General features: G+C 40.2%; 1 protein-coding gene across 1 annotated transcript in view; it reads left to right on the top strand.

Moving 5' to 3' along the window:
- Window positions 1-5,098: 5,098 nt before the first annotated feature.
- The window catches only part of KYNU (kynureninase), a 54,028-nt gene continuing 33,466 nt past the window's right edge, over window positions 5,099-25,660 (top strand). The window contains exons 1-5 of the mRNA XM_009952266.2: window positions 5,099-5,282; window positions 10,733-10,853; window positions 17,639-17,721; window positions 23,378-23,439; window positions 24,823-24,894. Coding sequence (XP_009950568.1) covers window positions 5,114-5,282; window positions 10,733-10,853; window positions 17,639-17,721; window positions 23,378-23,439; window positions 24,823-24,894 — 507 coding nt within the window. The 5' untranslated portion in view covers window positions 5,099-5,113. The remainder of the gene's footprint in view (window positions 5,283-10,732; window positions 10,854-17,638; window positions 17,722-23,377; window positions 23,440-24,822; window positions 24,895-25,660) is intronic.

The following is a 25,660-nucleotide window of genomic DNA, read 5'->3' as shown; positions in this document are numbered from 1 at the left end:
TGAAGTGTATTTAACCTGAAGTAACCTCGGATGCGTGCTGCTTTGGGCTGTGGGTTTTTAGGAAGTTCCTTCAGCAGAATTGTGTTCATAAAAGTGATTTTTTCTCTTCTGTAAAGATGGGGAGGAAAATCAGACCTCACACACTGTGCATTTCTGTAGTTTTTCTTTGTTTGTTTTTAAAGCAACTTCAATCCACAGTGCTATTGGTGTTTTCAGTGGGTGTATTTTGACAGCGTGGACCTATACTGCTAACTTGCACGCTTATACGTGTGCACACCCCCAGTTTTCCTTCCAAAGAGTTCATTTGGACGCTAACCTGAAAATGTCCAAGGTCTGTGGGCTGAGCTGCGTTTAGCAACCTGGTAAACAGCTATTGGAGGGCAGAAAGTGCAGGACATGCTATTTCCATGATAAACTCTGTTTCTCAGAGGATATTGGAACAGCTTTTTAAATAAGGATTCATTGCATGCTTGTCAGCACTGTGCTGGGTAGAAAGACTGTGAGTAACATCTTGAAATATTTAGAGAAAATGTTTAAGGGGGGGTGAGGGGTCTTTATAGGTGTTTTTTTTAATAAAGACATCAAGATACAGTTGTAGACAGAGGGTAGATCTATAAAAATATCATAAGTGGATCTAAAAATAAGACAAATTATCATTCTTATGATTAAGCCTAATGGACCTTCCTGTGTACGTTTGCTAAGATGGCTTGCTAATATTCACACTTTTTTTTTTCTATTTAGTCAGTAAATTATGCATAAAGGACAAACCAGAAATAATCACCCAGACATTCATGTCACTTGTGTGTGACTAATTCTCATCTATTGTCTTTTATAGCCTTAAAATGGGAGATGAAGTAGCGGGGCTGATACCTGTGCTGATAACATATGCAATAATGACTGTTTTCTTAACTTAAGTCGCATATGCTCCTTTTGAGAATGAAAGAATGCCAACAGTTGTTGGGGAATTCTTTACACTGAATCAGTATGCAACACAGGCAAATTCTGCAGAAGAGTCAAAAGAGCAAAGAAAGAGACAAAAAAAAAATAATGCTGACTTCGTGTCATCTGTATCTGTTAAGTCAAAAAGTGTAATAAAGTTTCAAGGAAAAGAAGAAAAAAACACCTAAATGCTTTTTTATTTCAGAGTAGGTGGTGGAGGCAAGTTATTTCTCTTAAAATATTGATTATTTTTACTTTAAGTTGTACAAAAAAAATGCTGATAAGGAACCGTGTTTATCAAGGTGGGAATTACATTTTGCACTGATGGGTCTGGATTTTAATTTGAAGAGGATACAGAACATAGTTTTCAGATAAATGAAGATAATTGGATGGAATAAATGTGGGCTGCACTTATACAAATATGTTTGCTCTACATGTAGAAAACAACATGTATGACTCATGAATTATTGTAAAATAATTGCATGGGACTCAATTCTGCAGCAATTAGAAAATGCAATAATGCCAGTGAGTGTAAAACAACAACAACAAAACATTAAAAAACCCCAAACCCAAGCAATTCTGGGATTCTGTCTCTATGAAGCCCAATTCCCATTCAAAGGACAAAAGTACTTTCTTATTCTGGTCTCAGAATTTGATCTCTGGGATTTTGTTCCTCAATAGGATTTTGATTGATTTTATTTTAGTAGTTTTATCTTATTTCATAACGTTTCTATTAAATCAGATACCTCTGAGCACTTAATCATTTTTAGCCTCTAGATCTTTGTATTTAATATTATATTTGCTGTCAAAATTTAATATAAATAAGAATCACAATAAACATTAGTCATTGATCAGATGCAGCAAACTACAGCAATGACAGGGAACCAAAAGCCTGATCCAGAAATCTTTGTCTGTAATAGAGACACCTATTGACTTCAGTGGGTTTTGGGTCAGGCCTCAAATGGAAACAATACCCATCTATGCTTGCCAGACAGGTCAGCAGATGACCTGGAATATGACAGCCATTAATCCACTGTAATAACTCTGTGTCCTTACTGAAAAATGGTAACTAGTAAGACAAATGGAAGGATGTTGTGCTGTGTTCATGGGGTGTAAAACAGAGACTCTACAGACCAGGTGAGAGGGATCTGGTGTATAAAACTCCACTACGCTTCAAGAGTCCTTATCACCCATCTCCTGATCATAAATTACAGGGGAATTAGCTGGCTTTGCCTGTGTGGGCCCCAGGAGATAAACTTTGGGGGCTCCCAAACCTTCCTCGTAGGCAGTATCCTGGAGAGGACATAAGTGACGGCAATACAAATGCTGCATGGTCCCCCTCCTAGGGACCGGGGGAGCTAAGCATGACTGAATAAATATCCCTAACTCAAGTGAGTCATCTGTTTAGGGAGATTAAAAGGCTCCTTCCCTTACTTCAAGAGCTATGTCACTGGGGAGCAAAAAAAAAACGGGAATTAACTTGAGTGGGAAGGAGATTGACTGTATAGAAAAGACTACATAGACTACTGTGTGGTCTTTTAAGCTGGAAGGAGAAAGTCAGGGAGATCTAATTTCCAGCCCTTTCTCCAAGGATTGTTTCCACAATTTGCATTAAAATCCTCTATTTTTAATAATGATTATTTATCTTGATTGTGTAAGTATGTACTGGACATGCTTTGATAATGTCTGTGGGATCAGGACACCCAAGCTAGTGTTGTAAATCAAAGAAATAACCCTTTGGAAACAAAAAGTAGTTTTACTTTCCAAGTGCTCATCCCAGTATTGCTTGAAAATAAACCCTGATTTACTCATTAACCCCATGGGTTCTTAAAATTTGTAATTTGGATAAATGAAACTTGAGGTGTCTTATACTGTCTTTAGATTATTACAAGGTGTGTGTATTAGTGATGGCCGTAGTGTCTGTGAACCTATTTTGCATTTCTAGATGTTTCACAACATCTGCTGGAGGCTATAAAGATCTCTAAACCATCCTCCCTGGTATCTGCCAAATGAGGTCCAGAAGGCCATACTCTTTTGACCTGCAGAAGAGCACGTGTGTTGTTACCAATACCCCAGCAGGGCAGCTGGCAGGGGCAAGGTCTTGGATCTGCTGTTCAGGTGTGGAGGAACTGAGAAGTAGTTCCCTGGGAAACAGGGGGGCTGGTCACACCTCCCGTGGGGCTTTTAGCAGGGTGGCAGCAATTTGGAAGGTGGCTGGTTGGGTGTATTGTTTCCAGCTGGCTCAGCCCCTGTAGCGTCACACCCAACTAGTCTAGGTGTAGCCCTTTGCCTTGAAAAGCACTCTTACAATGAAGATGTTAAATGTGGCTTTTTCCACCATTTTTTTGCCATTTTATTTTCCTTCTTACCAGCAAAGGGATGGTTAGGATGTCTGAGTGGGAATGGAGAGAGTGAACATTAGCTAGATGTTCTGTCTGTTAAACTGCTGTCTTAAACACCTCTGCTTGCAAATTTTTATTATTTTTTTTAACTCTACATGCTGGTGGGAGAGGAACAATTGCTGCTATCAAGTCTGGAGGGGAAAAATAAAATGTTTTCATTGTAAACTAGATGATAGCAAATTAAACCAGGTAACTAGCATCATGCTGGCCATTTGGCTAGAGTATAAACAGGTTTGGATTAATTGGCACTAATGAGGCTGTGCTGTTTAGGGATTTGTATTTAAATAGCAAGTGTTGTCCTTTCCATATGTGTCAATAAAGCTCTTCTGGATGGTGTTCAGGGGTTGGCATAAAAATTTGATAAAAATCCTAATCTGCACTTATGTATTTGCAGTGAAAAGATGTATCATAGGGGTTTTAATTTTTAAAAATATCTATAACTTGGAATATACAATCACACTGACTCTCAGAACCCCTCTTCCACAAAAGCCCGAGCTAGGTTAAGTGACAATGAACGTAATGCTCAGCTGGCTACAACCCATATAATTGTCTGTTCTATCCACAGCTTGTTTCTGGATAACTATCCATAGTATACTAGAGGTTTCAAGAAAAGAGAGCTGGTACTTATGGAGGATATGTACTTAAAGAGTTTGCTTTCTCAGAGAGAAAAAGCTATATTCTCTGGTGGCTCTATGCTGTATATTATGTACTAATCTGTCCTATTTCAGCCTATCCCCTAGAGTTTTTCTGTTGCATCAAAACACTTGGGGATGTTAAGCAGAGAGTATTGTTCTAAATAAATGGTTCCCTAACCTGGGGCAACCTGCAAGCATCTCGGTAAGCCCCTTGGATGCCTTCTGCACCAGAACGCAGCGGGCAGCACCCATGAAGTTTTGCCCTAAAGTACAAAGTACCTGTCATAAATTTTCTTTGCCAATAGATACGTAAAGCCAAGAGCACAAATGCTATTTTGAACACAATGGCTTCTCTGAGCATTACAGTTAAAGAGCTATTTTTCTAATCAAGATCAATGAGCTTGTAAATGTTGCAGTTATTGTTTTGGATATTCTGTTAGAAACTATGATCTGGCATGTTTGCAGCTTGACTTGGGCTTCTCTCCTTTCCCGGGACAAACAGAGTTAAAACACCAGGATATTCGGTGTAGCTAGAAAGAAATATTAATTCAAGGTCCTGGTCTTGAAGCTACATTTCTAACGCTGCCTTTGTCTGCCATCTGTGTCCTGCCTGCTCTGCCCTGGTACGTGAGCACGGCTGTACACAAACATCCTCTCCTATTTTTAAGGCAGAAAATCTGAAAGAGGCTGAACATTGTGCAGCCTGGAAACAACTTCAGCTTAGCTGTGCACCTGCTATTTTTAGGAGCACAGACTGCGGAAACAATAACGCTGCCTCTGGCTTTGAGATCTCAAAATTGTGAATGACACTTCAGCGTTTGTAACTGCTATCGGTCTGGTGGGAGAACTTAGAAGCTGTTGATAGATCTTAAAAAGGGAAGAGGATTGTATCTATAGCAGGAAAAAAAAAAAAAGCCTTTGGGGTTTACAGCAATATGTTGCCTTGGCAATACTCAAACTGATCAGTTTTACCATTCTATTCAAATACTTCACTTTTTAAAAGCTTTAAATCAAGTAAGTTTGGGTCTTGAATGATGCGGCTTTAGTGGCTGCTTATCAGCCACTCGTGAATATGCATACTGCAGAAGCTAAACTGTGACATTTTTTTGTTTTAAGGTGAAATTGAATGACCTGAAAATGGATCCATCTTCTCCTGTGTTGCCAGCAACCATTTTAGAACAAACTGCCTTGCAGCTAGGATGCAGTCCTGCAGACAAGAAACTTGCTTTTCGCTTAGATGAAGAAGATGAGTTAAAGCATCTTCGTGAATGTTTCTGTATCCCAAAAGTCAAGGATCTGCCTCCAAGTGAGAATTATAATTACAGTGAGGGAGTGGGGGGAAAGGGTGGGGCTTCACGTCTTCTGCAAATGTTTATCACAAATTTTTGGAAATCATTGTCACTTATGAGATAATTGAGCAATTGCAGTCATGTCTGAGCACAGTATGTCCCCGGTGTTGCTAAATCAATCCATCAACTTATTCTAGCACCAAAAGCTTCATGCTCTCATTCCCATCCTGAATAAAATGTGAGGATGCAGTACTTAGATGGTGCTTATGCTGTCAGTCAGCTGCTTTGAACAATATAGTGACTGATTGAAAATTATAGGCAGAAGCATTTCTATCTGACGGTTTGAAATGGCAACGTCGCTTACAATAGTTCAGAGCAGTTGCTTCCTTGGTATAATATAGTTTGGTATTATCTGGTTACAATTATTTTAGTTAATGAAAGAGATGGTACGTATATTAACATTTATGCCTTATTGCTGGTAGTAGAGATGATTTTCTTCCTGAGGCCAAATGGAAGACTGTGCCTTAGAACAAATAATTGATCTGAGCAAATAATTCATAATGAAACCTTTTATTTGAAGATCTTTTCCCACTTTCCTCATGAATTGCTTACAAATAGATAACTGCACATAGCTTCAATGTAGCCATGCAAAATGGTTCTCAATATTGTCCTGCTTCGTTCCTGGTCTGTAGGTTTTTCGAGGAGCCTGTGGCATGCCTGGGCATGGCAGCAGGGCTACCTTTCATTAATTTATTAAGTGAGGACCTGGTGTGCAAGCAGGGAGGCGGGAGAGCTATGCAGAAGGGGTGGCAAGCTGAGAGGGAAGCATTTGCTTTCAGTTAGGACTCCCAGCCCAGTGAAACTACAAAACACTTCCACGTGTTGTAGTTTTTTGTGGGTTTTGTTTTTTTTTTTTTTTTTGTACCCACTGCTGCTGCTGTGTCAGGCCAAAATCATGCAGGGAAACCCACCTATGGAAGCAGCGTGGTTCTGGGCTCTTCTCCTGCTTCCCGGGTCCTGCCTGTGTTTATTTTCAGCTCACACGTCAGATACACGGGGAGCAAGAGCTGTGCCTGCTCTGCAGGCCCTGGTCATCACACGCTGGAAGCTGAAGAAATGGCATATTATTTCCTTAGATGGTGAACATATATAGGCACAGTCACTCTTCCTTTTCTACCTTGGCAGAAAGCATCTGTTAAAAATGAAAGGAAAAACTATTATAGAACTTCCCTGCAAGTTATTTTCATTTTCTAACAAATGCAGCTAGAATTTTTTGCAGAATTTGTTGGGTTTTTTTTCTGAACGGTACTAATGATACATGAGAAATGACAGGTACGTTCACCAAATTATGTCCAGTGAGGATTTGTGATAGAAAATGGTATCATCTGAATTTGTGGACAGCTTCTGGAACTGGCTTTGCTTGGCAGGAAGATACTGAAGACAACGACGAATGTTGGGAATGCAGTCTGCTCCTGCCCTTAGGACATGGGGATGATAAATCTTAGTTCTCTACATACTGGTGGTGTTGTCTTACCTTTCCTCACATTTAAATCCTTGGGTTTTGCTATTTATATTATTCAGAGCAGAACTGGACACTTTACAAATATTTAAACTAGGTGCTTCCTCCGCATGGAGGAGGTGTTCTCGGCTTGTCTGCCAAGAAGTAATTTATTTTTTTCCCTCCCCTGGTTGCTTAAAAGCGTTTCCTAAACCCCATCTGTTTGTTTGGGTATGACTATTCTGTACTCAAAGCCACTTCAGCTCCCACCATGCCAGTGCAAAATGTCCCTCTAAAGCTGGAAAGATGCTGGAAGGCAGCTCACATGGCCATTGCGCTGCTGCCCTTGATCTGGCCATGCTACTGAAACCCAGCTCAAGCAGGGCACCTGAACTGCAGCTGTGTCTTCGACTGCAGCGTGTCAAATGTATCTCAAGAACACAAAAGGTCACTTTTCAGTGTACTGTCATAGCAGCTTCAGATTAAAGAATCTTCTGATAAATACATAGGGGTTTGGATATCCCTGTGACAGTTTTCATTGCTTCCCTCCCACCCTCCATTATTGTTTGTTTTTCTGATCTGTAGACCCAAAGACTCTGATGTGGGTTTTTTTCCACAGTTACTATAATATTTAGTCCTGACACTGTGGATATATATGTTTTACTGAAGGTAAGCAGCCTACAAAGTAGCACCAGTTGAATCGTACAGAGAACCCATCATTCCTGTGATCCTAAATTGAGGTTTTTTTTTTTCCCTTCTCTCTTTCCCCTGTCTCTTTTCTGTGCTTCATCTGTCATCAGGAAGAGCTTCCCTGCTGAAAAACAGCAGGGGTGTAAATATATATATATTTACATTCTGTGTCTATACCATAGAGACGGATCTCCCATGACATTTATCTGAGCACAGGAGCGGATCCTAGATAACATGCTTCTGAAGATAAATGTCAGTACAGATATTAGCCGTCAAATATTCTTTATATATTTACATAAAACATTACAATGAGGTTTTAAAATGAAGCCTTACAAGAAGCAGATGAGAACATACATAGGAGACAACTGTAAGATGACTTACATAAAAATGTTTAGAAAGTCATTATAATAGTTTAATTTAGTTTTCAACATACAGACTGTCACAGCTGTTTATTTGTTGCATCAATCAAGTGGAAACCACAAGCAGACTAACTCCCTGGCAAATCTTTGAGTTTTTATGTGAAAGCATGAGGGACGAGGCTCAGGTGAGCAAATAGGAAAAGACGACAGCAGAAGATTTAGAAGAGTTGGATCTCCTCGCTCCTCTCCAAGCTGACGACAAAGTCTCTTTAATGCTTTTTTGTGCACTGCAGGGGGGAGGTAGGAATGGCTGCATTGCAGTTGGCAGTTGGGCACCAAATCACCAATCTGGTTAAGGCTATGGCTTGTGTGTTGTAAGGAACAGAGCATCGTTTGTGGTTCTTGGGAATAAAATGATGTCCCAGAGTGAACCTGTTGAGCTATATTTCCCTGAAGATATGGTTAAAGGTAGTGGTTAATCATATAAATCTGGTTCTTTGTTTGGAGGGGTTGTGAGGGGGACTATAGGAAGGTGTGAAAGATGTGATCTTTTATCTCCAACAAGATACGGGACTTGGATATGTATATGCAGATTTAGTCCTTCCTTTCGTGTTAATTTTATTTTCTTTTGTTTAGACTGAGTATTCCTGAAAATAAACTTGCTTTTTCTTTGAGGTTTAAAAGGAATAGAAATACATCTTTAACGTAGACAAATGGATATATTTAGTATGCAAAATAATGCATGTTATTAGGCCTGGCCAGTTTGCATGAATCTGAGTAGGTGTGAGAATAATTGATAATGTATCTAATTAATCTTAATGTAAATTATTGTTCATGTATTTTTTTATTCATACTACTCTAAGGACACATTTCAGTAATTATCTCCTGTTTGTTTTGCACCAGCCTTTATTTCATTGTGCTTATTTCCTGTTTGAATATTTCAATATATATTGCATGTCAACTGCAGCTCCTCCAGAAATAAAAAGGGCCAACGCTTTTAAGAAATGAGGATAGAGTAATTTGGGGAAAGACAAATGATAGTCTTAAGAAAACAAATGCGTTACTGTAAAGAATGTCACAGTGATGGAGGAAATGTTGGAGCACAATGGCATGCTGGTCAGGAGAAGCTGCGAAATGGTGAACACGCCGCAGAAAACCAAGCCTAGTTTGGGAAGAAACAGTGGTCCAAAATGAGTCTTGTAATGATGTCAGGGTCGGAAATAAAAGGCTTTTTTTGAAAAGGCAAAGAGCGCAGCCCACTACAGGGTTGATAACATGCCAAAACGAGAGTATCCAAAGTAACAGGTGTAAAAGTAGAAAAACACACTTTGTCAAAGGGGTAATGCCAGCTCCTTCCTGCAGTGACCCAAGAGGTGTTTCCATTTGGAACAGACTGTGGTGCAGGAAAAGCTAACTTGCCTGTGATTCTATGATTACCGTTCTTTTCCTGTTCAAATGCTTGATTGGGGTATAAGGAGTACTAGTGAGATTGAGATCCAAATTCTTGAGCAAAGATCCTTTGCTCTATTCCCAATGAGACAGCATTATTGTGTTTCTTGATAGGAAAAGAACTGTTTATGGAACCAATTTAGGAGCATGGATAATATGTATGCCTCTCTGTTTTCATTCGTATTAGAATAGAGATGAAAACCAGACATAGTATCTGTGAAACAGATTAGGCTGAAATTGCTCTCTGACTTATGCTTTTTAAAAGCTTCTGAAGCTTTAATTAAGAAATTACCCAAGTTGTCTATACTTCTGAAAAATGTGTTTCTGGTGAAGTTCAATGAAGTTGGTAATTGTTAGGGCAAAAGTTAGTAAGAGACCTTTTCGAGGCATCTAATCTATTTTTCTACAGCCCTAACATAAAATTTTCACAGACAGAAATGCAATCTTATCATTTGTTTCAGTGTGGATCTTAACATACTCATTCATTTGATCCCTTTTCTGAGGTATATCGACCATATTTACCAAAAATAAATGTAGTGTTAGCTTTTGGGGTATTGTATAGATATATAGTATATGCATAGGTGAATGCAAATTACTTACTACTTCTAGAAGGTCACCATCACTTGTCCCTCCAAGAATCTCTAACATGAGAAATAATAGAAAAAGGCAATGTTGGGATTGATGGATGATGACACAGGGTAATTAGATTGTTCAGAACCTCACTAGAGTTATTATTTATAAATTTCCACCGCCTTGCTTTTCTCCTAATCATTGAAAGGATTTGTCAACATAGATTTCCTCCTCCTCCTCAGATGATGACATGAAGTGCAGCCCACAGTATATGCTGACGAGACAAGAACTTTTGAGACTGCCTTAAAATATTCCGTGCAATGACTACACTTTTCTAAATAGCGATTTAATCATGCAGGGAGAACTTACGTGAAAGACACAGATTTACCCAGTCTTAACTTTTATTAAAGGCACGATTCAGGTAGTTTCACAACTTGGAGCAGGAATGTATCGATGCTGGAAGAAAAGTGGATAGCCTGGTCAGGAAAATGCTCCCTCTCCACTCACCGTTGGTTACAGATCCTGACAAAACTGGTGCCAGTGGCTGCTTCCCTCACAGCCCAAGAGACCTGGGGATTTAATGCTGCCTGAATTCACATTAGCTCCAGAACAGGTATAGGTGCGCTCAGCCAAAAATTGCAGGAGGATGAGGGGAATAACTGCTTATGACTTGCCTGGCCGCCTTCCTCCTTAGATCCCTTTGCAGGGTCGCCTGAGTGGTGTCCTGGGAGGAAGATTGGGATGCGACACCTCTGTTCACGCATGGGGACCATGATGTCCCAGGGAGATGAGGAATGGGCAGAGCTCTGGCTGGTGGCACACGTGTGTGTGTGTGTGCACATATGCTGTCCCTCCTGTGCTCGCTCCCACGTGCCTGTTGTTCATGTGTTTCCCTCCACAGCTGATCTAAGCCTGGTGAACGGAGAGGAGAGCTGCGTGTACTTTGCTGGGAATTCTCTCGGGCTCCAGCCAAGAAAAGTTAAAACTTACTTGGATGAAGAACTGGACAAGTGGGCTCGAACGTGAGTACACAGCAGGGTATGCGAGATGATACCCCGTGCTTCAGATGAGCACTTCATTTTATTTTGTGATCTGACTTGAAAATGCTTGAATAGAAAAATTGTGTGTTAAAGCCACTACAGCCCAGGAGTAAAACATGTTTAGTGTTTCCCTAGCACTATTTATATCTCCTTTAAAGGTGTGAGCAGTAAAACAGGCAAAAAGAAACTTCTAGCTGTGATAACCTGTTCTGCACACAGTGGCTCTGCTTTGGCTCATCTGGAGGGCCCGCGTGGTTTAACTGTCACCATCCAATTGCTATGTGTGTTTATATACAAGACACACAAATTCATTTGGTTACTGCTGCTTGCTGGTGAATATGACTCAGATTCAGGCCCTATGATTTTCTACTTGGTATTTTTAACTGTGTGTGATTCACCCTGCAGGCCTTGCAATGGGCAGTTCCCCTTGAACTAGCACCGAGCACAGGTGGTGCTGCCTCTAGCGCTGGCAGGTTTTTGGCTTCTCTTAAACCAGGTCTCTGCCTGACAAGTTCATTTCACTTAGAAAGAAGCATTCCTGTCTTCTCAGGAGCATCTCAGTGAGGAGCTGAGAGTGGATCGCAACGAGCCCTGCCAAACAGAGCTGATGTAAGAGAGACAGGAGGACAAAAGAGGGACATATTTCAGCGTTTTAGGAAAGGGGTATTATCATAGCAAATAGGAAACTTTTTAATGGGGGGGGGGCAGCCTTTTTTTTTTTTAATATATTATGCTTTGTTTCCATGGAGAGTCTGTGCTTTGAGGTGTCCAGCACCTGCCTAAGCAGCTGGAGCAGGGATGAGTAAGGGAAAAGATAAGTGAAAACCAGGGAGCCGAAGGTGGGGATGGAAAATATTTCAGATGAGCGAGTGAGCTGGGAGAGAGATGAATACTTTTATAGGGTGTGGGGTAAGAGTGGAACAGATATGATTTCATGGTGAGAGAGCAGAGGAAATATGGGAAGGCAGAAAAGGAAAAACTAATTCTGCTAACTGGGCAGCCGTGTTTCAGTAGAAACACTATGGATGGAGGCTTCACAATGTAAATGTGAAAACTCTGTAGTTGCCCTTTCACTTGTTAATATATGAATGCTGTGGGTTAATAAAAATGGTTTACTGTTTCCTATTTATTACTTATATTCTTATAAGTCAGAAGAAGGTTGAGAACGAATGGGAATGAATGTGAACTTTGGGAAGTTCCTTCTGGTTATTCATTCAGCACAACATTGCAGTTTCCCCAGGCGATTGAAAAAATTGCAACCCTGTCCAGTCCTGTATGATTATCGTACTTTATCAGGGAAACAGCTGAGCTCTTTTGAAAGGTAAAAGTCAGATAGCGCTTTTATCTGTTAGAGTGATGCACGGGGAGTGCAAACATATTTCAGCTCCTTCACTGCACTTTTTCATTGGTTCACTTCCATTCTCATGTTTGTCTTTGCTACAGAGAAGGATATGTTTTTTCTCAAGGATTAGAAAAATCTGAAAGAAAAAGGTAGGCAGCACGTTTCTCCAGAAGATCAAAAGTGCCTTCAGTAGCTGTACCTAAGGGGGAAATATGGCAGAACATGATTTCAAGCCATTGGAAGAGAGCAAGCAAATCTAGAAGGCCGTTTGCCAAAAATACAGCTTGGGCCCAAATACCTAACCCAAAATAAATCAGAAAGTTTAAAAGAACCCAACAAAACCAAAGGCAGACCAAACCCAACAAAAACCCAGAACAAAATCCTGCTAGTTGCAGATGCACCTAAGGCAACTGAGAAAGTCAGGGTGAGGTCAAGATAAATGAACAGAGAAATTTATGCTTAAAGGAGCTGATGGGCGGGATTGGGTGGTGGGGGCTACAAAGGAATTGGTGGTTGTAGATGCACAAATCAATGCTTTCATTCCAGGAAATTCTTACACCAAGGATAGCTTAGCAAAATCCAGTCTAAGGTAGTAGCTATTACCAGCCAAAACCTGTTCGATGGCTTGTGTGTTGGCAGCGTGGAATTTAGTGTCTGTAGCTTAGATAAATAAATAGCAAGAATCTGAGAAATGGCATGCAAATTAGGTACATCCTTCAAGTCAGCAATGATATAGATTCTGGCTCTCTTATAAATTGCTTTATCGCATTTTCTGTTTGTTGTGTCTTGGGACTCATCTCAAATAGCTACTATACTTGTCTATTTAAATGGTTTTCACTGCTTATAGCTGATGGCAAGAGTGAAAAGGAAGATTACCTGGTAGCTGTTGTCAAGGACAGGGAAGCTCATTGCTTTAGCTCTGCATGGTGATGGCAACTCATTAGAATAAGGCCTGAAGAGAGAGAGGCCTTTTCATGTATTTCTTTCGTGTGTTCCCTTTTACAGTGTCACTATCCTTCACGTACACACACCCCGCCCTTTAAAAGGTGGGTTATAGCTTTCTTCTCTTACATCTGCCTCCCACATACCTGTTCTGGTTTTGTATTCCTTCTTTCCACATTCCTCAGTCCTCTTTTTTATGCTAATGTATAAAGACTATGAATTCAAGCCATGGGCATTCTTAGTACGGATTAAAAAAGAGCCTTTGAGACTTCATTTTCTTTCTCTTTTGACTTCAGCTAAATCCAAGATTTATTGAATGAGGGGTAAAAAGAGATGAAGAGTTGTCTTTTCCATGCTTAGCCTAGGGTAGCCAATACCTCAGTGTTTTAAAATCTAAAAGACCAAAGTTCAAGTGACTTGTTTGGCTGGAGAAAGGCCAACAGGTGCTTTGCAGTGTCTGGTTTTCCCTTTCCCCCACCAAAAATGTTTAGGTAATTAATGTGTTTTGTAGAATCATTATTGCATGCGAACACACTCGCTGCGGCAGGCAACGTCTCTCACGTCCAAGTAACTTATTAAAGTGGAACTATTAAAACAGAAGGGAGTCTGCTGTAGCCAGTTGTTACGCTCTTGAGAAGGGCTGGTAGGGTGATTGGGGAATGGAGAACCTGCTGTATGGAAGTCCTGAGGATTAGAGTTGCTCAGTTGAGCAAAATGAAGACTGAAAGGAAAAGTGATTGTTCTCTGTGGATGTATCAAGGGGCAAATATAGGGGAAAAAAGGAGCCACTTATGCGAAATAACATGCTGGCATGGTAAATATAAGCTAGGAACTAATAAAGTGCATCTAGAAACAAAATATGTATGTGTATGTATACATATACTTTTAAGCATAGAAGCAGTCTGGCAACAGGCTTCTGACATGAACATAATAGACAAAAAACCTCCAAGTCTGTGGAAGCCTTTATAATATAACACTGCAGTAGCACAGACTAATTTCGGTGAGTCAAAAGGTGTGTTTGGTTCTGTGTGCCGAGCTAATCCTGCAGGATCTAACAGCCCTGCAAATGGGAGCGCAGGTTGGTGGTGCTCAGTCTTGTTCTGTTTGATAGACCCACTTCTCCTGCCATTCGGCAGGAGTCATCCTGCATTGTGCCTTTCAGCAGGTTGTATGTTAGAGCTGTGAATGCCTGTTTTAAAGCCCCAGGTTTGTTAGATTTGCCTTCAATCTACTGCTCCATACAGTTCTTTTTCTTTGGATATGTCTTCCTTCCTTTTTGGCTGTTTCTTTGCTTGAAACCACGGTCGAACTTGAGTCTGTATTGGCTCATTAAATACCTCGCATCATTTTTGGCAAAGAAGCAAGAAGGAAATTTCCACTTGAACAAGATTTGGATAAGCGCAGAAGATTCCTGAAGCTGGCAATTAATTTAAATCCCTTTTCTCACCGCCTTCGAAACCCTGGGATCATATCAGAAAATGTGTTTCTAGCTCCCCTAGCGAGCTTTAAATCAACCAGACCTCAGCGAATAAAATGTGGCATTGTGATTTCTTGCCAAATTGAAAATAAAATGGTAACTGACTAAGAATTAATTTGCACAATGAGAAACTCTCACAGTAGTTTAAGAAATAGTTCTGTTTGTATGATGCTTTATGATTTGATGGGCCACGCTTTGTATTCATTAATTTGGGTACCTTTACTTTAAATCTCTCTTGCTACCTAGGGTGCAGCGGAAACAAAATGCGACGTAGGCTGTCCGTGTCTGAGGGGAATGCCAGAAGCACTGCAGTTGTGTCCTTAAAGATTATCACCCCTGATGCCTACCAGAGCTGAGAGAGGGGTGGCATAATATACAGAGATATAAATTCTCTGAGGCAGAGCATAGAACTTTACAACCTAAGTGTAATAGGATGTATTGTGCCATCAGCAAAGGCTACAGAGTTTCATGTGATTAAAATAAAAAAAGGTTCCAAGAATATGCCTTTAACTACCATTTTAGCCTCAATAATTTCTGTCTCTTGACATTTATATTGGCCATCAAGAGGGAGGCAAGCTGTAAGCTGTGCCGTAATAATAATAATAATATGAATAATAATTAATGCTGGATCTTCCCTCTTTCAATATACTTAAATTTCCATGTTTTCTTCTCAAAATAAAATATCCTCATGCACAAAATCTCGTATATGTTTTCATGATAACTTTGAAATTTACTCTGAAATTCTGTTAGTCCTGTGTGCTGGTAGAGAGAGCTTTCATCAGTAAATTCCCATTAGAAGGACACTAATGGCTATAAAATCAGAGAAGGCTAATGAAAGAGAATCCCATCGGTAGTTAGGGCTTCTTTTTCCCATCTTATTATGTTCACTATCCTCTTTCAGAAATACAGATCCCCCCGGGCTGGGAGCCACTGAAAATCTTTGGGTTTTTTTATTTTAACAGTCTGTATTATCCCAAAGTCCCTTGATCACTATATTACAGTTAACAATAAGAAGGGAAATTAGCAATAAATGTCTTGCTGTTTGTGAAACACATACCACTGTCTTCAGGGAACGCAGCTGCGTTATGGTCTGATAGAAGGGAGGAACTTTCAGTGCTAATCCTGCCCCTTACCATGTTTTCTCCCCTGCCCACCTACAGCCTTTATGCCTCATCTATGAAATGCTCTTGTAAATTAGTGCTGTTTCACTCTGCCCGCTTTCTGCTATTGAGGTCTCATCAGAGAGCAATTTGAAAATAGGGAAAAGCAGTCAGCTAATGTACCGTGACCTTATCCAAATTAGTGATCGGGGTTCTCCTTGTCATCTGTGTGGGGCTGGACTTGTTAAACGTAGGGAGGTGGTTTTATTTGTAAGAGACGTTCACTTGTACCTGTGCCCTCATTCAGCTGTTGACCTAAACCATTTCAAAAGCAAATGGTATGTTGCAAGGATAAGAGGCATGAAATGGTTAATACAAATCGTGCTTTTTGCAGCAGTTCTTCTTTTCTTTAGGACTGTGATTCTTTTGGAAATATCCTCAGGAGGCGTGAATTAGACCCAAGCCAATCAGAAAGGGTCTGACTGTAAAACATCCAGGTAATTTGTGTGGGAGACAGAACAAAATTCTAGCTGGGATGGGAAAGTAGGAGGTTGATAGGGAAAACCGATCTTTTAAATAGCCTTTAGCATGGGGCACTAGCTGGTAGTGTCTCATATGCCATCCTTTCTCATGTCTTAATCTACCAGACTTCTCATAATTTTGAGTGAACATTGTGTGCCTGTTCCTCTTTAAAAAGTTGTTAATTTTTTTTCCCCTTTTTCTTTCTCTCATAACAGCTTTTAGGGCTTTTTTTTTTTCTCTCTACCCAGTTTCCTACTGGTTTTGTCCCTGTTTTGAAACAGCTTTATACTCGGTTTGCCTTGGCCACATGTAGCCTGGCATTTCCGACTCCACAAGTACCCCGTGGTGCTCAGCAAATATGAAAATCATCCAGTGTGAGATGGAAGCCCAGAGCAACGTTCCCCTGGATTAGCACCATTATTGCTTTGCTCGATCTGCCTTCATTTGCATTTAAATCTGTACTCTATATCCTGCATGTTTAAGAAACTTTGCAACTTTTTATTTATGTATGCATGGTGGCTACCTTAGAAGTTTATTTCTCTGTCACATTTGAAGCAAAAATTACTTCAGAGCACTTAATCCAGAACTGAAGGTACGTACCTGTCCCTTCAGAGTAGTGATGCATTCAGGTTTAAGGCTACTGCATCAGCTGCTGTAGACAGGAATAGTTTGCAAAATAAAGGCCCTCTGTCAAACTAAAAAGCTTTATGCACGCTTAGATCTAGAACAATTTGGCAGGGAGAAGAGATGCAATAAAAATTAGCAAGCAGCTCTGTTTGGGCAGGTGCTTTGTAGCATATACATTTAGTACCTGCTGGTTTATGCAGGAGAGTGAGTTCAGACAGGAGATTCGGGAGGACAGAAATTGTTTCTGACAAGAAATACTTCTGACTGGGAGCAAGGCAGTATTCAAGTCCACCGTCCTCTGCACCATACAACATTCAGCTAGAAATGCCGGTGGTGCAGCTCTTCAGGGTGATCTCTGCTCTCTGTGTAGTTTGTGTGAGCTGGGGTTAGCGGGGTGCCGTCCCGCACTGGGCACCACTGTGCCCTTTCCCAGTGTGCCTGTTCCCAGAGGCTTCTTGTACCCGAGCAGCTGCGTCCAGAGGGCTTGTGAAAAAAGCTATCAGCTTCAATTTTGAGGGATGTTTAGAGGAATTTTGGAAGCCAAAATAAATAAATTTCAAGCTGTTGAAAACCTGTCAGAAACCAACAAATGAGTTGCGTTTGCAAGGAGCCTTAATGGCGTGATAAAAGTGCTCAGCTTAGGCGAGTCTCCTCTTCCTCCCTCCTCCAAATGTGGGGTCTCCAAATCAGGTACGCTTGTTAGGACTGATCTGAAGGGAACAGCATATGTTTTCATTGGTTGCCTCTTCCTTTGCAGAGGTGTTCACGGCCATTTCAATGGTCAACGCCCATGGGCTTTGGCAGACGAGTGCATCCTGGACCTGATGGCTGAGCTGGTTGGTAGGTGTGAACTTTCATTTCTCTAGAAACGAAAACAAATTTGCTTTCTTTTAAGACTAAAAGTCCTGAAACTCTGTAACCAGAATTTAGTTGCTTGCATTCTTTTTGTTTTAAAGCAGTATTTCTGACTGCCTTATGCACGGACTAACACTTTATTTTAAGGCTGTAAGTGATTTAAGAGGTGAATGTATGCGATAATATATGAGCATATGCTTATCATGAAACTAATTGCGGCAAAGGGTTTCTTGGAGCATCGTAAACCACTTGGTCTAACACGTGAAGCCTTTTTAAAGGGCACTTGACATTACAGATTCTCAGTCCCTTCTCCTAGAAGTGAACTGATGAACTTTCCCCTTTGAAAAATTATTTCTATCTAGACATTTTCTGCTTTTCCTGATTTCCCTGCCACTAAATCCAGACTCATATTTGAGAACTGCTTATGCCAATGAAGCAGATAATTGGGGCAGGACCTCCTATTTGTAAGTTCCCATTACCCTCTGTACCCCTTGAGGAGTCTGCAGTGCTGCAGGACCTTGGCAGTAAATGCATATGGTTATGCTACAGATTGCGAAGAAGCCCTGGAGACTTCTCCTGGTGAGTTTGCCAGCCATGAAAGCAGTCGTCTGAGTCTGAATGCAAATTTCCTCGCTCGCCTCTTACTCTAACCTGTGTGTAGTTGATGAAATATTCTTTCACTGGGATTTCCTTCAGAGTTGTTGTTGTCAGAAGGGGGAAGAGAAATGATCTTGGCAGGGTTTCTCACAGACCCTTTTTCTCCCCAACCCTTACAGCCATTGTCAAGGCTAGGTTAGTAGATTTTAGTGAGGTTTGGCCAGTATTTCAATTTAGCAGTTGAAGGCAACTGTCGATATTGAATTATCATGTGTTCATTTGAGCCTTTGCTAGGGAAAAATATTACTGTTAAGCTGACCTACTGTATGCTAGATATTGTCTCGTAATTTCTCCTCCAAGTATAGACAAGTGTTCAATGAGAAAGTTATGGGTTTTCTCCTTCGAGAGAAGTAAATGAGAGGTTTATTTATATATTTATAAATAAAGTGACTTCCTGACTTCTTCATGAAGTTTCCAAATAGCTGAAACACTGGACATTACTATTGGAGCAGAGCAAACATAAGAAAATATTGTTGTAGTTGGTCTATCCATGACGTAAGCACTAAGATAACATAAATACAAGCGTGGCTAGGCTGGGCATCACTGGGATATCCCATCTGCAGAATGAAATAAAAACCAAGATGCAGATTGGTCATTCTGATTTTGGAAGTTGCTACCGTAGTACCTAGTATTGCTCAGGAGGTTAAGAAATTACTTTTCTTGCTTTTGTTACGTTCAAGGGCAAGCTCAGTACATTAATCCATTAACTATCACAGAACATAAAAATGTGAGAATATAAAGGAGTGGAGGGTGTTGAAATGCTGAAGGCAGCCGATTTAGGGATTTCTCTAGTTTTACTGATCTGTCCTGGCAAGTGGTTATTCTCGTTCTGGTAGGGTATAACCGGGAAGCTGTGGGAAGGTGGGGAAATGTGACCTGTCACACAACTAGCCTGATGCATAGTAAGGGCTTTTAAATTGGAAACCTTGCACTTAATTAACTGGAGGGTGGAGAATTTGTCTTATGAGAGTGGGAGAGCAGTGACACTACCTACTTTCAGGCACTTAAATTAGTAAAGTAACAAGGCAGCCCATCAATGCTCTTCACATAACCAGGAGAGAAAGTCAAGATCCCCCAAAGGGCAGCTTGAAGCACCTAAATTATCATCCTTTTCTGCATCACCTTCTGTGAATGTATGCTCTGTTAGCAAAACGTGGGGCCCCATGCACTCCCCGCAGGGTGTCGGGGTAGGCTGAGCACTGACCTCCTGCCAGTGCCGGTGCCGGGGTCAGTTTGGCCTCAGCTTTAGGTTAAGAGTCACTGCGGAAAGCAGGGAGTCAGGCTGGGACTTTTTTTTCCGTTGGCCATCTGTCTTGTAGAGGCTGCCAGCTCAGAGTGTTTTATAATATTTGTTTAACTAAAAGTATTCTGGGTGGAAGGAGAGGGAAGTGAGAGCTTTGCTAAACTTAATCTAAATTCTTACCAGTCTCTCTATTTCTCTTTCTTTTCCAAGAAAGTGCTTGGTGCTTTTTTTTTTTATCACAATGGCCAGAATTCACTGAACTTACAACTTTGTTCATTTAAAATGTATATTTTAAAGTTTTCTATTAAAAAATTATGATGGCTGAGGTCACCCTGCCGTTAACCTATCTATTTTTTTTTTTAAATACTTTGTTGAGAAGGGTTTCATGGTCGTGTTGATTTCCTCAGCAGTAAAGGGCATGTCAACATGATCAGTTTGGATTTTGTTCTCTGGATTTTTTGGACTTCGTTTAATTGAACATTAATTGAAATGTGGTTTGGGCTCCAATCTGTCCCTCAGATCCACCTGCCAGCAAGGTTTTATTTATATAATATCCTCATAGCTTTTTTTCAGGACCTAGGTGAGCAATTCTTAGAATGCAAATAAATCAATATTTCCCAAATAATGGATGCATTGTAATAAATTCTGATTTTTTTAAAATTGTAGGTTATAGTGAAGAGGCTAAAAGAATAAATGCAGAAAAAATGTTATGTTAAAATACTCTCTTCCAATGTGCTATTTACGATTAAGTAGTGTTTTCCGGCAAGGTGTAATACCAAATATGTACAAGTTGAGTGAATGCTGAATTTCTTTTTGTAGTGAATTTAGTATAGGAACATAAACAGAATTTTACCCTGTTTTTTACTCAATATTTAACATGTTACAAAGGAGGAATTGTCATTTCTCACTCTAAGTAGTAGTAGTAAGTAAAAATTATTCGGTGAGATTCAGGAATAGACTAAAGACTGTAAAATATCTTTCTCCGTTTAATGGTTTATAGTGCTATAACACCTTGCTTATTAAACGCAGGCACATTTTCTTGTTCAATGAAAGTTACAGTAGTAAATACATTGTGAAATGCAGAGTCAAGGTCGATGGAGGCCAGAGCTTTTTTTCTATGCTCACGCCGAGCGGCATAACGCGGTGACGGTAATCTCGGCTTCTCCTACCAGACTTTATTAAAACATTACAACCTTGGCAGGATCACCTTCTGATGGAACAAGATTAACTGTATGGCTGCTGCTGTACAACGCGCTCGGGCAGGTCTCTGTTGAGGGAAGACTGAACGCTTAGCAGATTTGTAGTGACTTTGAGTGATAAGGATTATTTGAAATAACCAAACTGTTTTCAAAATTGGGGCCCTTAGCCTTTTTCCAATCATTTTACAAAATGCTTTTTACTTACTCTGGTGAGGATCAGGCTCCCACTGCAGTCAGAGAGGAGAAGGATGGCAGTGTCTGCCTAACGCAATCATAATTGTCTCTGAAGTTGTACTTTGCAAATGCTGCTTCCTTTTATTAAAGAGGAGATTTATCAAGCAGAACATACAGGTTTTAGCCTGTCTTGGAGATATGGTATAAAGTTAGGAAATAAAGAAAGCAAACATAATTTTGTCTCCTGTGTGCCGGGTCTTTGAATATTGTAATAGGTTAATTGGATCATAGAAAGGTTGTTTTCTGAAATGCAGTGCAGGTTATAAAGGATAACAGTTTTCCAATGACACGGATGAGGTTTGTTTTGTGGGCATGAAATTCAATAATGGAAAGCTTTTAATAAATATATAATTTACGGAAGACCAAGACTTACATGACAAATGTAGTGTCATATTTAATTTGGGATGCTAGCATGCAGCTAAAAGTGATCTACAGATTAACCATTTGTTTTATATGGAAACGGTATGGCAGGCAGAGGATTGCTTCTGCAGAATTTGCTATGAAAGCTACAGATTTCGTGGAAGGAGCAGAGGGAGAAATAAGAACAATACCGTTTCTTGATGCTATCCCTTTTTTCAGCCTCAAGAGTTCCATAGAAATATTAAGACTGCAAATAATACTGTTTTGAGCTGCAATCACTCTCTCTAGCTGTCTTCTGTATCTGCAATAGAACAGCCACAAGGTGACCTCTTTCAGCAGCATGGAGCCTGCAGATGCAATGCTATCAGAGGGAAGAAAAGAAAGCGAAGGAGAGGAGTTCAAGTGAGGAAAGGAGCTTATTTTTCCCTATGAAGAAATAAGTCTACTTATACTTTTTATTACAAGCTTGATGACGTTCCTGGTGTCTGAAGGAGGGAACTTGTTCACAACATCTCTTTCTCCTCATGGCTCATCCCCTGGACAGGTCCTCCTGAGTCATTGGCAACTATTGATGAATCTTTCTGACCGATACTAGGAGATTTCAGCAACACAAAGAAAGGCCCTTAAATACCTTAATCGGAATGGTTCTTGGCTTTGCCTGTGGTGGAAGGAGCTGAGGCCTGCTTGGCGAGGATTTGCGAATAAACCTGTCTTAATTATAGATTTCCATGTTCTTTGGCTATATTCATTTGCATTGAGTTCAGCCCCTGGTTATGTCTTTTTCCTAGGCTGGCAAAGTAATAACTCCATGAACCTAAACTTTGTGGGATATGGTGGGAGTGTCTCCATGCTCTTGCTGCCTTTTTCCTGTGTTGGCTGGGACCCTGCATGCCCTTCAAGGCAGGGATAGGAGAAACCGAGGATTTACCTCTCTGTTTCTTGTGGCTCCTCTTACCCTTTTTACCCTAACATCACGTTTTCCTTTCCTCTTTATCCATCTCAAGGGTGGCTGCTGCCCTACCTGCTTACGCTTGTCTTCATTCCTCCCTGTCTGAAACCTCTTTCCACCTTTGGCAAACTCCACTGCTGGGGTGACGACTAGGGCAAGGCGCACAAGCCCGTCTTCCAGCTGAAGAAGACTCTCAAAGCACTGATTTGTGCCAAGGGTGAATCACTGCTTTTCAACAACAGGTATCAGGGAAAACGGAACGAAACAGGAATTTAATTTCTCCATATCTCGGTGGTGCCCTGCCCAACGTGCAGTCCCTCGTCCTGCCGAGAACCCTTCACCAGTGGTGGATAAACGTTCGAGAATTTGTGGCTGAATACTTTGTAATAACAATTAGTTGTTGCTCCGTTAGCTCTGTCGGTGATTAGCTGTAGCGAAAAGTTGTCTGTTATTAGCCTCCTTGGAGCTATGTGGGTATGGCTGCTTCTTGCTAAGTTGATACATTAATAATGTCTGTTATATTCAATAGGCCAAATTTGCTTGGGTTTCTTTTTATTAGGGATGAGATTTACCTTGACATTACAGTAACCACTTACAATAGATGATTGTCTCAATATATTTTCTGACTTGCTTTACTTACAAACTTATGATAAAAATAAGCTTGCAAGTCTTGCTTTACGTGTAATCTTCTGACCTGATTTTTGTCTGACGTATTAATGATAATAAATCCACCAGTAGTTTGCCAGGAAATGGAAGTATTTCATTGTTTTCCATGGCTGACCTGAAAAAAATAAATATTTTCCTGCCAGTGTGGTGTAGTGAGTCAGACAAGAAATCTTTTTACTTCACTGCAATGACACACCTCAAATGTTTGTTTACTTTCCAGTCTTTAGAGAGACATTGACTAAAAGCATACTTTTACTTTCTCAACACTGTACTAGATTTCTCTGAAATTGTAAAGAAACCCCCTAACCAGTTTTTTTCTTTTTAATGTTTCAGGGGCCCAAAGACATGAAGTAGCCTTAATGAATGGGCTAACTGTTAACTTGCACCTCCAGATGGTATGTATTTGCAATGTTTCTTGGATATTGTGTTGACAAATATTTTTTTTTTCCTTTCTTTGTGAATGTAAGCAAAGTGTTTTCTGAGGACCTCACAAAGACAGCACTGGATGATAGCCTAACTTTTCGTAAGCCTTGGGAGCTGTATCTTGAATGATGCTTTGGCTTGTGCAAGACCTGGCGCCACTTAATGTTACAGAAAAGTTGGACATAGAAATATTTTCAAGGACTCTGTGGGGGAAGCTTAGCTGTTCTCGCACGTGCTGCATATCAGCCCTCAGAAAGGAGACCTTATTATTTTAGAAACATTTACAAATAACTTTCAGATTTGAATTTCACAGCAAATTTCAAAGTTTAAGAAACAAGAGCTCAACTGTGAGCAAGACAAAGCTCTAATTTTAGTCAAGCTTAAAATGCAGTTGCATATAAGAGATGGCATTTTGAGCTGTGTTGTTTTATATACACCCAAAATGTGGTAAAGCATCTGATTTTGATCTTCATGACATAGTGGCCATAAATGTGGTTTCCTTATGCACAGATATCTCTGTGGTTCCATACAGCCTATATCTGGTTCTCTAGTATTTCCAAAGATTTGGTTCAACTGAACGAAGACATGATGTTTCATTTTGTGTGGTTCACACAAAAAGATTTAGGGCTCGGATCTGCTCCTCTGTAACACGTCTCTGACTTTTGTTAAATTAAGAAACCTGAAGCCTGGAGTATGGTGCTGAGTACAAGCCAACTAGCTGCAACACAGCCATACTCGTGCCAGACTGCTCAGGTACACAGCACATGCTGAGCTCTGTGTAACCACTGCTAACTTCAACAGGAGGGCTTGTAAATCTTCTCCGAGGCCTCTCAGCATGGTGGAAAGCCCAGCTTGCCTCCACACAAGGAGCTGAGAAGGAAAGGCCATTCACGTAAAGGTGATGAGAAGAAGTCTTTGCAGAAGGCTTAGTCCTTTGGTCAGGCCTGTTTCAGAGGAGGGGATGATTTCAAAACTAATGTTTTAGGGCAGGAATGGAAATCCAATTCCTTTGCACTGTTTGCTACTCTTCAGCCGCTGCTTTTGCTTGCACGATGGAGCCGGGTGAAATCCCAGCTTCCCTGGCTGCAGTCAAAGCTTTGCCATCGATTCCTGTAAGTGTAAGTTTTCACTGCCGGATTTTTGTGGCCTTTGCCATGGATATATTAAACACAGTATTACAACTCTTTCCTACTTTGATAAATGTTATATGGACAAAGCAATATTTGTAATTTTTGAGGAATTGTCTGTAGTCTGCATGAAAGTAAAACAGCCTTTATTAAGTTATATGCTGGGAGCTTTTCTCATCTCTACTTAAATACATTTCAATGTATCTTATTTTTTTTTGTTCTTGACAGCTATCTTTCTTTAAACCTACTCCAAGACGGTATAAAATTCTTCTAGAAGCCAGAGCCTTTCCCTCTGACCATGTAAGAAATTAATATTTCACCATATTTATATTATTAATCATATTTTCCTAAAGAATATCAGTAGCCTGATTTGAATATTTATTAGCTCATCTTGTCCAAGTAATATTACAATAAAAAAATCTGTCAGAAGCTTTTGAGCTCAGCATATTTTACAGATCGTAGCTTTATTCCTTTTGTTGAAATAAAAAATGTTACAAGAGGAAAAGATTGAATGGGTACATTGATTTATTAGTCTTTTTAAAGACATTGAGCAAACTACTGGCCTAAATCAACTGAAGTTGTAAATGTTTTATTAATTCTTGTTGCTGTTTTACTTTATGAAACCAAATCAATACGAGCTCACAACATTAACACTTATATATCCCCAGACAGAGATGGAAATGTTTGTTCTTGGCACTTCAGATTACTAGTTCAAATGTAATTTGTCCGCTATAAAATAGGAGACAATAGCCCGTGCATCCCATCTGAGAGCAAATTAATCTTTGGGTTTGTGGCCCACTGCTGCTTAATCATCAACTCCGTAAACTCATGGAAATTGATAAGAAATTTGATCCCTAAGGTGTGATAAAAGTGGATCAAGCTACTAACAGGTTTGTTTGTGATGAAGATGGCGGCACAGATGCATATAAACCTCAAATTGCCTTGATTCTAAGTAATGTTCATACTAATCCCACGTTTGTTCCAGGCACACTTGTGCATTTGGACTCCATTTTCTTGAATTTCTATGGTACTTCAGCAATAACCAGTGCAAGCGCTGTCACTTCGG

The sequence above is a fragment of the Leptosomus discolor genome, chromosome 5 (assembly GCF_034619465.1).
Source record: "Leptosomus discolor isolate bLepDis1 chromosome 5, bLepDis1.hap2, whole genome shotgun sequence".
Taxonomy (NCBI): Eukaryota; Metazoa; Chordata; class Aves; order Leptosomiformes; family Leptosomidae; genus Leptosomus; species Leptosomus discolor.
The sequence above is the reverse complement of the archived record's forward strand: the minus strand, read 5'-3'. Positions and strand labels throughout refer to the sequence as shown.